We start from the raw sequence: 12,500 nt of genomic DNA, 5'->3' as shown, positions 1-12,500 counted from the left end.
TGGCTTTGCTAATGGATTTAGGATATAAATCTATCATTTAGTCAGCCAGTTAACACTACCCTAAGGCTGCTTTCATTCCGTCTCAGGAGACGCTGCTGTGGGCCTTTGTTTCGTGTGATGGAATAAGAGTCCGGCGAGAGAGAAACGGCAGCGTTTGATTTCCCTTTGAATATTTTCACTCTGCTGCCCGCGAGGTCGGACGCACGGCTCCGCCCTCGGGTCCACGTCTCTAACGCGGCATCAGTGCATTTTTAAGGACAACCGGAGTGTGTGTGTGGGGGGGGTGAGATTAAGGGAAATGCAGGCCTTAAATGGGTCATTGGTATTCTCCCGCACTCGTCACATACTGGGTGGGTGGGGGCTAAACACTGGATTAATTGCGGTGTATGGAGAGAAAAGCAAAGCATAACCCCTGGACTTAGAGCAGCCGGATTGGCATCGATCGGCAGGGCTGCGGCTAAGCATCACTCTCCAATTATCTGTGATTCTCCTCAGTGCAGAGAGCCTGTATGTGTGTGTGTGTGTGTGTGTGCCATCTGCCTCACCCCCCTCTCCACCCTGCTGCCACTGCAAACACAAAGTGGGCTTCACCTTTTGCGTTCGCCCTCGCACGACAGAGACGACACCGAGGGTTTTTCGGCTGGACTTAACCCACAGCAACTACACGGTCTTCACTGAAACACGTGTGTGTTTCGTTCTCTGGAATAAATAATTCAAGGTGATTGATTTAAAACCCGCACAGTAACTACCTTTGACCTTAAAATAGTCAATGCTAAAGTGTGGCTAACAAAGTTTCCGACAGTGTTTCACCACAAAAACTGTCCCAGCATCTGTTTAATTTAATTTCTTATCAACATCAGACCCACCCAGCGGAGAATTTAAGCTGAAAGGGCACTCGCAACCCCGACGTGACTCGGGTTTCCTGACCTCACTATCTCCCGCACTCAACAACAAGTCGACCCGCTTCACTTTCACTTTCAAGTTTTGTGAGAATCTGACTTTTCTAAAGGCCTTGAACATTTCTTATTCGTAAAAATTACTCAGGAAATCCAACAATGCCGACTTCCTGGTCAAACATTCCCGAAAAGATTCATTTTAGAAGGAGGCATTTTAGAATGAGGGCCACCACAAAAATATAAATATTTTCACACTGTTTATTTGAGTTCAATAAAGGTCCCATATTATACCCTATTTCTCCAAGTTAACCTAGTTCCCTGGTGTCCTAATGAACATGTCTGTGACATGTTTTGGTCAAAATACCATAAGGATGAAGCACCACAGCAGTTCAATCACCCTGCCAAAACAGCCCTGTTCAGAACGCTCTGTTTAGTAGTATCTCTTTAGGTCCACCTTAACAGTCCACCTTAAAAAAAAAAGTAAAACGAAACTTAAGGAACAGGAAATGACATCAGCCACAGAGGCTACTAGGAGCTAACAGCAGTTAGCATTTGGAAAAGTGATCATTTGCAGGCTCTATCAGGCACATTGCAGTCATATATAACATGTATCCACTGGACAGATAAATCCTCTGAGGCTGGAAGTTTGTGTAGAACTCTGTGCTGCACTGTGGAGCCAAGAATAGAACTTTTTCGCGGACTTCTAGGTTTTCGGACGCCGTTGCCCTCTCCAGCACTCTCGCATGTTATACGGACAAAGCGGAGCTCCGCGAGACAACAATTCCAGGAATTTAGCGCATCATCATCGCATGTTTTATCTCCTGTACTTAGACTGAGGAGGACCACAAAAACACGAGTGAGTCATCTTTCTCCACACTTTGGCGACTGATAGGGGACTCCAGAGTCCCAAATATAAGGATTTAAATGATTAAAAAGTTGATTATGCATAACATGTGACCTTTAAAGCTGTCAAAAAGTGGGATTTTAAAGCAGTGGAGCGACAATGACAAGATCACGATAATGAACCTTAAAATCTTTTTAAATATCCGACATCGACGTGTACGGGAGAGAGTGTTATCTAACCTTGGCTTGGAAAAATAATGCACATTATCCGTCTATATTTTAACACATCTCTACTACAGACGCTCCATTTCTTCGCCTTTGCTCGAGACGTTTTTTGAGACGGGTGGTGAGGCATTTTAGATTTGGCAGCGTTCGTCGTTTCCGACCCCCGAGCTGCAAATGAAAGCGTTCTGGCAACCAGGGCGTTAAAGTGTGTGGCAGCAGGTGGCGCGACGGACAAAAACACCAACCCCAAACATAAACACACACGTTTTCCTGGCACTGACTGCAGCGTCTCAACGTATTTATCACGATTCTTTGATCTCTGATGACAACTGCGGGCGATTTTATGACTTTGTATCATATATTTCTTATATAAAGGCCCTTTAAACCTCTTCATGTTTGCACTAAAAATCTTGGGGAAAATGTGAACTGTGTGGAGGAGACTATTGTTCCATGCTGGTACATGGCCAGGTGGGCAAGTGGAAGAGTGTCCTTCAGCCGACTGGTCAGTGAGGCCAGAGGAGAGCCAAACCGAAGCGGCCAGACTAAGACCAGGCAGATGGCCAAACCTATTAGCCCCAATTAGAAGCAGGAACCCTTCACACATCTCCACAGCTCGGCCCATACGGACACACCGCACTCATGAAAGGTACGAGAGGATATACCGAGGCTGGAGAAGAAAAGGGACAGGTTGGGAAGAGGAGAGGAGAATTTAAGTCAAGGGTCTCGGCTGTAACTGAGACAAACATGTGAAAAAACGTGACTGCGCGCTACGTCTTCATTGTTCCCCCCGGGGGAACAACCCACGTTACAGGATGTTTTTAGGTGCATTTTGCATCATCATCAGACGATAGATCATATCCCACCAGTGTCGGCGAAAGCCATCTATAAAAGAGAGACCAGACGTTTAATTAGTCAGGTTATAAACGACGCGCCATTGCTTTTTAAACGGAGACGGAGAATTCGACTTCACCCGAAAATTCACAGTGTTTAAAGAAGCATAATTGAATTATATGGAAGTGTAAAGTCTGGAGAAAGCACAGCTTATAATTCAAGGGGATCTTTCCCTTTTTTTTTTTTTTCTGAAAATTAGCCTCTAACCAGACGGATTGGCAATGCGTGCAAAATTCGATCAAATTTGCTTTCAAACGGACTGAAAAATAGAGCACATTTATTCTATTCCGCCTGTTTAGACATAAACAAGAACAGCGTTGTCTACATTTGCTTTCCTGCTTGATTTATTGCCATCCTCCTTTCCAGCAATCAATTTCTGTGTTTCTCTGTCCCCCACCCCACCTTCCCCTCCCTCCTCCACAACTGTGTGGGGAAAAGCAGTGCTGCACCCTGCTGATAAACAACGGGAGTGCAGGGATGCAGAGACTGTGTGTGTGCAGTTTACCACACAAAGTACATGGGGGTCAGTTTAAAGCACACACACGTTGATACGTGTCATGAACTATATAATTTCTCCTCCTCATATTGAAATAAAAATCCATTATTTCCACGTGAAACTCCCACTGGTCTGAGGGCAGAAGCCCCGGGGGGGGGGGGGGGTCACTGGATGGAGGGTCACCTCTCAAGTCGCATTTAATGACGACCGACCTCCACGACAAATCGGATCGATCGCGTCGCGCGTTACTCAACGTAAACCCGCGCGGCGACCGAAATTATCACAGGTGCTGAAATGATTAGGCGAATTGATCCGGTGGGTGATCGGTAGAAATAAGAACGGGGCAGAAACGAAATATGAGTCACTTACAAAGCAAACAAACCGATCTCTGGTTGAAGATTTTCAAGTGTAACCACTCCAAAATCTGAACATTTCTCAATTAAGGGCGAGGAAACCGTCCTGGACACTGTGTGAAAAGAAGATGTGGCGTGAATAATCCTGACTGCACGTGGAATAGTCACAAAAATTTAAATATAAGTAATCAGGCAGCTGAAATATTATGCCAATATTTTTCCCCCTGACAATTATGTTGTTTCCCTCAAAATATAAGAGATTATAAACACAGATGTTAGGATCTGTTTCTGCAGGGCACTTAAATCAATAAAATAATGCATAAGCTAATAATGAAATGCATAATATGGCTAATCCCACACTTAAATTATGTCAAAAGATCTAATCTCATCTCGTGTAGTATTTATAATAATAAACAAACAACACCCACGAACTACTGCATTGTATTGCAAATTTTAAAAAAAAGGTGCAAAAATTGACTTTTGCACCTCATGACAAACACTTCATATAATATATACTAATAATGCAGATGCTACACAGGCACCGGGCGTCAAACCGAACGGCGCATGGACAAAAACATCACGATGAAATGAAACTCAGAACGCTCGCGGGGCTCCTCTCTACTTCTGAAACTACTGTCAAACCTGCCGGTTCAAATCTGAGGAGACAAAGACTGAGGACATTTGTCAGCGAGGAACTCAATCATTTCCAATAAATAGGACGGACACCACCGGACAAACATGGAGGAGAGTGTCTTTATTACTTCGAAGACTGCGGGGGTAACATTGGCAGACTGTTGTCCTCTTCGGTCGACGCGGAAGCAGGAGAAAGATTGATAGCCTGCAGTCATTTGAGTTATTGGTTATTCTGAATGAAGTATGGGGCTTATTGGATGCCAGCCTCTCTCACTGGCTAACATTGATCTCCACTCACTCCTTCAAGCTCCCTGTGCCCTTGCTGCTATCGTCTCCTTCTTGTGTGTGTTTTTTTTTTTATTATTATAACTATTATTATTATTATTATTTTCCACCTCTCTGACATCCTCACTGTCCCAGTCTCCTGACATCCTCTATTCCAGGTTAAATCTATAAAGAAATTATCACCGAAGACATGTAGAGAGAGAGAGAGGGGGGGGGGGGACAGGGGGAGGGAACGATCGTGTCGCAGAAGGATGGAGTGAAAGACAAAGAGGAAGTGAAAGAGAGACAGTGGCGTGGAGGGAGAGACAGATGGGGGGGGGGGGGGGGTTGCGGAGATGAAGTGAAAGAGGGACAGAGCAGGAAACAGAGGGAGAGAGGGAGGTGTAATTATCTATCAGGTGTTCGGGTGTGCGTGACAGAGGAGGAAGCTCATTAGCACACTCTGTGTACACCAATTACACAGGCAGGCTTCTCGGGGCATTCCCCTGGCATGTGTGCACGAGGGTGAGCAGGAAACACAGGCACTTTCACCGACTTCACAGCCACAGACAGTTTGACTTAACTCCACTCCAACAACAAAAAAACAAAACACAACAAAAAATATGCCTGGCACACCGAGCAGGAACGTTTAACTAATTACTGTTTAACTGAGAAAACAAAGTCAACATGTAAAAGTGTGTGTGACTCACACGTTTACTCTCTGCAGCACACAAACAATATTTTTCGGGCTAATTTTGTACTTTTACAATTAGAAAAACATGTTATTTTACGTGCATTTTTGCACCTCCAGTCTTTATTCAAAGTGAGATTAAATACCCATTTTTACTCCCCACAATGAGAAATCCCCTTACTATTTAACTATTATAAAATAGATTTTTCAAAGACATAATTGGCTCAGCAACAAAGACGCCGTACAGTAGCCTAAGACCCAATGCTAATATAATTTGTCACACTACACGATTTATTCAAGACAGAATAAAATTAAGCAGAGCTTTACTGGCTTTGTAGCATTAGGGAGGCTATGGTTATAGAGATGAGGAAGTTAAATCAATAGTTTATCACAAACTGTCCTTCTGGAGGAGAATTTAAGAAGAAGATGGACACCACCACGTCGCTACCATACGGTGGCCCTGAGGTGCAAAACACAAACGCAAATCGAATAACACAAATAGGAATCAAAAAACACAAACGCAAATCAAAAAAAACACAAACACAAAACAAAAAAACGCAAATAAAAAAACCACAAACCCAAAACAAAAAACACAAACGCCAAACAAAAAAACACAAACGCAAAACAAAAAAACACAAACGCAAATCGCAAAACACAAACACAAAACAAAAAATACATATCAAAAAACACAAACGCAAATCAAAAAACACAAATCAAGAAACACAAATGCAAATCAAGAAACACAAACGCAAAACAAAAAACACAAACGCAAAACAACAAACACAATACACAAATAGGAAAAAACTAAAATATTGTGTTTTCTGTTTTTGCGTTTGTGATTTGCGTTTTGCGATTTGTGTTTGGGATTTTTGATTTGAATTTATGTTTCGTGAGTTGCGTTTGTGTTTTGCACCTCAGGGCCACTGTACTACCATGAGAAGATTTAACCAAAATATCAAACTATTCCTTTAAAGATGCAAGTTTGGACCATGGAGACAAAGCAAAGACACAATTCCCACGATGAAAGTCTCGTCGAAATGTAAATACTGTATAGTACCAGATAGTGTCTCGTGATTTTAAAGGCATATAGGAAGAATATGTTGGTTAAAATTTATTTTAGAAAAATAATAAATGTATTTATATTTCACAAAGTCAAAGTCATGTTTTCACATTTTCAGCAGAATATCTTAAAGTTTACTGAATATTAATCAAGAAACACAAACTGTGCTCTCACGCGGACAAACGGTGTAATTGTGACACCGTTTCTTCTTCATCTTGATATTTTAATAATTAAGAATTATCCAAAAACATATTTCGAGTTGCGTAACCGCTGACAAAGCTGCATTTGCTTTTTAATTTATTAACACCAATAGATAACGCAACGTGGACATTCTGACAGCTGATTAATAACGATAGAATCTAAATTTGAGTTTTAAACAAATTTCAGGTTGACAGGAGGACGACTCGGTCACATCTCAAATATTAATTCTGGTTCCAAATCCTTTTTTTCCGTATTGGCGTGTGGGTGTTTACTGTGTGCGCCTGTCATTTAGTGTGAAATACTCCGTTTTTGTGTTACAAGGGGGAAAAAAAAATACTCCAGTTAGAGCTACATATCAGCTATGTAACAAGAATATACCTTCACATTGTGCATTTTAGCAAATATGTCCTTTGAAAGTAATTTATCTCTATAAAATACATTGTTTTCATGATATCTATATACGCTGTTTTGGACTATTTGGTATTTAAAGTATAACTAATGTGTGTTCTGGCCATCAGAATCAAAACATCTCACCTGTGGAAGTTGCTCTGGCTCGATGAAACCACCCCTAAATTGGCCACAGACAGGACCTGCTCGCTGATGACCTGGCTGGAGGCGTTTGCTGTTGCCATGGCGACGGTTTTCGAGATCTCATTCATACCCAAGAGCTTACCTGAGGGGATGCAAAAACATTCAGAGCCACAAAATCCTGCCATGAACGCAAATCCAAATGTTTTTGTCCACGTTAAAACCAAAACCAAATATATGATTGCCATTTTTTTATATAACAAACATGAAGATACGTAGCATCGCAGTCAATTAAAACGTCTATTCAAGTCTGGTTTCCGCGCTGATGCTGATGGAACAACAAGATTAAACAGCCCTGGTGATGACTAAAATAGGAGAAGCAACAATAATGGTGCATCCATCAATAAAGTAAGAGTAAAGAGACTGAAGGCAAAAGGCCACTCCATGTGCTCTCGGTAATGAGCGAGGATTTGCACAAAGGAATGGAGATAAAGATGAGACAAGTTAGGTAGAAATAAAAAAGGTTTTAAAGGCAAATATGGCGGAAACCCATTTAATGAAAGAATTAATGAACTTCACTCAATCAGTATTAAATGCGGCAACTTGCTCTACTCCGTTCAGTCGGCTTTTTCTTTTTTTCTTTTTTTGTCTGAGTGCAAGATGTATTCAGCGCCGCAAGAGCTGGGAAACGCTGCGGATGAAGATTAATTAAGGCGGCAGCAGCAGCATTTAGAAGGCACTTAAGGGCTCGCTGATGGCTCGGATACGAGCGCGCTCTCGGCTCTCAATAGCTGCCACACTGTGCGACGCTCTACAGGTGTGTGTGTGTGTGTGTGTGTGTGCTTTGTGTGTTTGTGTAGGAAACGGCATTAAGTGCTTTATAAGAGGGGAAAAAAATGTTGCTTTAATGACTCGGGTGAGAAGATGTTTGTAAGAGGCAGGTTAGGATTTTAGTTTATTTCCTCACACAGCCGATAATAATATGAATCATCTAATATTTTAAGCCTAGGAAATATAGTAGTGATGGGCACTAGGTTAGCGCATGGCGCGTTCCCAATGACGACTGACCGCGAAAAGACGCGCGTGACGTCATGTTTACGTGCCGCGACACCGGAGTCCAGGCACCGTTTACCAGTTAGCTCCGTTAGCTGCATTAGCTCGTTTAGCGCCGGTTAGCGCACCTACAGTCGAACTGGAGCGGTCTGTTTATTAAACAAAAAGAGCAGCGCTAGCGTACCTGTGCCTCTGTTTTTTTAAAGTTTAGCGTTACTTTAGAAACTCATTTTAACAATCCGGAGTCACGTAACCATGACGTCACGCGCGTCTTTGTCCGATCAGTCGTCATGGAAACGCGCGGCGCATTTAACGTTGACGCCGCTAACCGCCGTTAACGCGCACAGCACTACAACATGGTTTCGATTATTTCATCTGCATCAGTTCTATCGCTTTTAAATAACAATTCTTGTGATATTGTGTCATTTTAAATCGGGAACAAATCCCATTTTAAAATGAACACTCAGTTCATCCACTTCATTATTTTTGGCTGCTGTGCAAAGAACCCACTGTTGAGTTTTTCTCGAGTATTATCCTAAAATATACATTTCTCTGTGCAATAAAGCTCATTTACTTTTGCCGAAAACCCATATCTCATACACATAACTTCATTACCGACACCAAACTCATCAAACGACAGGGCAAATCGCGACTAATTGATATTTCAGTATCATACAGTCATTTCCAACAGAAAGTTGATGACAAAATGGCACCAACATCAAAACAACAAAGACTCGCGTTGCTACCATTTTCTAACTGGTACATGTACGATGGGCAGGTCACACCAGTGAATCTGATGTTTGAACTGAATCATAACAATGATGATGATCTCTGAACTCACCTTGCTCCTTGCAGAAGTCCTGTTCTGTCATGGTACTGGCCATCAATAGCTCTCCTACAGCCGGCTGGATGGACACACTGAACCTGTCCTCTTTGGTGCTGAGGGAGAAAGAAAAAAAAAACTAATTTAAGTTATATTTAAAATAAAGGGTAGACTTCAGATATTTGTGACTTGTTCTTCCGCTCCGTATTTCAAATTCATCTCAATCTGACTGATTTGGAGTGTGTGTTTTCACGCCTTGTTTGTGTATTAAATGTTTCTCTTCTGATTGCTTTGCGAAACCACGCTCTGTGAATGGCATTTTGGGCGCCGGATTGATTCCCCCGTCCCAAACAGATTTTCTGATAAGGTTATTGATCGGCTGAGCAGCGGTGCCAATGGCATTCAGCAGGTTGATTTGGGCTGGGGGCTGATTACTGCGGGAATAATTGTTATCGCAGGGAAGTGGGATCAATTGCGGCTGATGTCTCACCTGGGAGTGCTGGCACAGAGCAGGTAGAAAAAGAAAAGGAGAATTAACAAAGAAACGGAGAAAAAGGGAAGAGGAGATGCAAATCTATCTAAAAAGCAAGTTGCGTCTGTGTGTCTGTTTGTCTGTCTGTGACAGGCGTATCTCGCTGACCATTAGTCAGATCACCCTAAGACTTTGGATATGGGTTGAGCATGGCCCGATGGTGTGCATCCTTGATTTTCAAATTTTTTGGAGGAATTTTAATTTTCCCTGATTTATCACGCTGCACCAGACAGGTAGAGGGCTCATCAGCAGCAGCTGCGCTGTCTGGGGCGGCGAAGTGGGAGTGAAGAGGCTGTCTTCACGGACATTTTCACACGGTTCACTGCAGAACATGGTGTTATACCGAAACGACGAAGTCGGTGTCCATTCACCAATACGCGAGCACATATTTATTTTGCATTAGCATGCTACTACTTTGCGGCTAACTTGGCGAACCGGTTTCCAAAGGTAAGCTAGCGAAACTGCGATTAGCATTAGCGTAGGGGTAACATAACACAAACACTGTGCAACTTCATTAGGTACAAGGTACAACGCAAATGTTACAGTCACAAAACAGCTAGCTACGCTAATGCTAATCAAAAATGTAATAATTTGCGTTGTGCCTACTGAGTGTTTGTGTTATGTTAGCCTTTACGTTCCTTTTCATGCATTACCATAACTGAAAAATCTTCTTCAGCTCCCACTATAGGAATACATACTTCCTACGGGAACTGCACTAGTAAACGAAAAAAGAAAGAAGAACAATAAGGGAGGCGTGATGGTGAATGTGGGAAGAGAATGAAAGCTCTGGCAGAAGATAGTAAAAAAAGATGTACAAATGAAAGAGAAGGAGAATAAAAATACACCTGACTTGAGATGAGTAGATGTCAGGTTGTCTTACCACAACTGGAAGTTGGCTGCCTGTGTCGAGTCGCTGAAGTCAATACCCATGGAAACCGTCAGCGAGGCCTCTGGCTCCAGACGCTCTGAGAGTGGAAAAGAGGGGAGGGAAAGACAAAAGGAGGAGAGGAACAAAGTGAGTGACAAGGGCACAGTGTGCATCGTGGGGAGGGATGGAACAGCAAAGGGAGAGGAGGTGGAAGAAAAGGTGGTGGTGGTGGTGGTGGTGGTGGGTGGGTGGCAGCAGCAGAGTGGAACAGACAGACATCCACACCACTTGTGTTTTCTACTTCACAAAGCAAGGGCACCGTGTGTGAGAAATCTATCCTTCAATCTCATTCCCCCACACCTCGAACCTCACAGAGGACAAAAAAAAAACAAAAAAAAAGCAACACATGAAGGACTAGCATATTTCCAAAACAACAGGCCTGTCAAAGAGAGCATCAGCATCAAGAGGGAGCGGGTAAGGGAGATAGACAGAGCGGGTGAAAGGCGAGATGGGAAGAGAGTTAAGTAAAGCCAAAACTGCTGAAGAGAGAGTCTGGACAGCTGGAAGCCAGAGGAGGAGGAGGAGGAGGAGGTGGAGGGAGGTTAAGGATGAGAAGAACACAGAAAGACAGAAACATCCTCCACGCCTCCCCAGTCGGCCTGTGTTTCTCTCTCTGTGGAGCCCGGGCTATTTTATTGTATAACTCTTTCTACAACCAGAGAAGAGCAGAGCGGAGGCTCCAGAGGAAAGCGGCTGAAAACAGAGTCATCATGGACTCGCAACTGAATCCAGCCTTCACTGCTCCATGCAAACACTGGTGTTACGTTACAGTTACATTTGTTACTTCTCCAGCGTCAATAGAAATATATAACTATAATTATACATTTAAATGATAGATGTAGAGGTTGGCATATTAAGCAAACATGTTATTACATTTCAGAATTAGTTAGTAAAAAATTAGTTATGTAATGTGTCTTATACGAGGTGTTACTGTCAGTTAATCCACCTTGGTTTGATCCAGTCTCTATTTAATAACAAGCTAACAAAAATCTCTACATAATATAATCCCTTATTACACAACGACACTGGATTTGAAAAACTCATATAACAACACTCTTAGAAATAAGGGTTCCAAAAGTGTTCTTTGACACTCTTAGAAATACAAGTAGAACCATATAAGGTTCTTCAGCTTGTCCTCATAGGACATTAAGGTTCCACCAGGAACCCTTTTAAAAACCTTTATTCGGGAAAGGGTTTTTAAGAAGCAAATGGTTTCAGATAGAACCTCAGCTCCTTGTAGAAGGACCCTTTTGGAACCCTTATTTCTAAGAGTGTAAAAGGACTGAGGTTCTACCTTGAACCATTTGTTTTTCAAGGGTTCTTGGTAACACTAATGGTTCCAGTAAGAACCATTTTGATCCAGAGAACCCTTTAAAACCCATTTCCTGAATAAGGGGTTTTAAGAGAGTTCTTGGTAACACCAAGGGTTCCAAAAAGGGTTCTCCTATGAAGACAAGCCGAAGAACCTTATATGGTTCTACTTGGCACTTTTATTTCCAAGAATGTAGAAGAACCATATGGTTACACCAAGAACTCTTTTAAAACCCTTTATTCAGGAAAGGGGTTTTAAAGGGTTCTCTGGATCAAAACAGCTTTTACTGGAACCATTAGTTTACAAAGAACCCTTGAAAGAAGCAAATGGTTTCAGGTAGAACCTCAGCCCACATAGAAGGACCCTTTTGGAACCCTTGTTTCTAATGTGTGTAGGCGCTTGCCTACCAGGATGTTTTTTATCTTGGAAAAATGAAAATGCAAATTGATTTAAGATACACTAACCCACATACTATTATGCAACAACACAACAAAAGTACCTTACAGGTGTCTTGCAACTGCTGTGTCTGTACAACAAAAACTAAACAGGAATCTCTACAGACACAAAAGCTCTCCATTGCCCCCCCCCCACGCACCGACACTCAAAGGTAATTGATGTTTACTTTGCTGTATTACCTTACATTTCAAGCAGAATTACAGGTTTAATCGCCATTCACATGGTGAAGAGCAGCACTGCACACCTCGTAGATGCACCGTGCAGTATTTCTTATTAAATACAAACACTGCCATGTGTTATCCTGCCCCCACCCCA

The 12,500-nt window shown here is 42.4% G+C and overlaps 1 protein-coding gene across 1 annotated transcript in view; it reads right to left on the bottom strand.

Annotated features, from left to right (window-relative positions):
- Positions 1-12,500, bottom strand: part of ap3b1a (adaptor related protein complex 3 subunit beta 1a) — a gene marked incomplete at its 5' end in the record, with an annotated part of 66,633 nt that overhangs the window by 3,279 nt on the left and 50,854 nt on the right. The window contains 3 exon segments of the mRNA XM_083891068.1: positions 7,088-7,226; positions 8,976-9,073; positions 10,370-10,454. Of these exon segments, the coding sequence (XP_083747194.1) occupies positions 7,088-7,226; positions 8,976-9,073; positions 10,370-10,454 (322 nt within the window).

This window comes from Microchirus variegatus, assembly GCF_963457635.1.
Source record: "Microchirus variegatus genome assembly, chromosome: 1".
In the NCBI taxonomy this organism is placed as follows: Eukaryota; Metazoa; Chordata; class Actinopteri; order Pleuronectiformes; family Soleidae; genus Microchirus; species Microchirus variegatus.
Note: the sequence above shows the minus strand (reverse complement) of the source record. Positions and strands in the feature narration are given on the sequence as shown.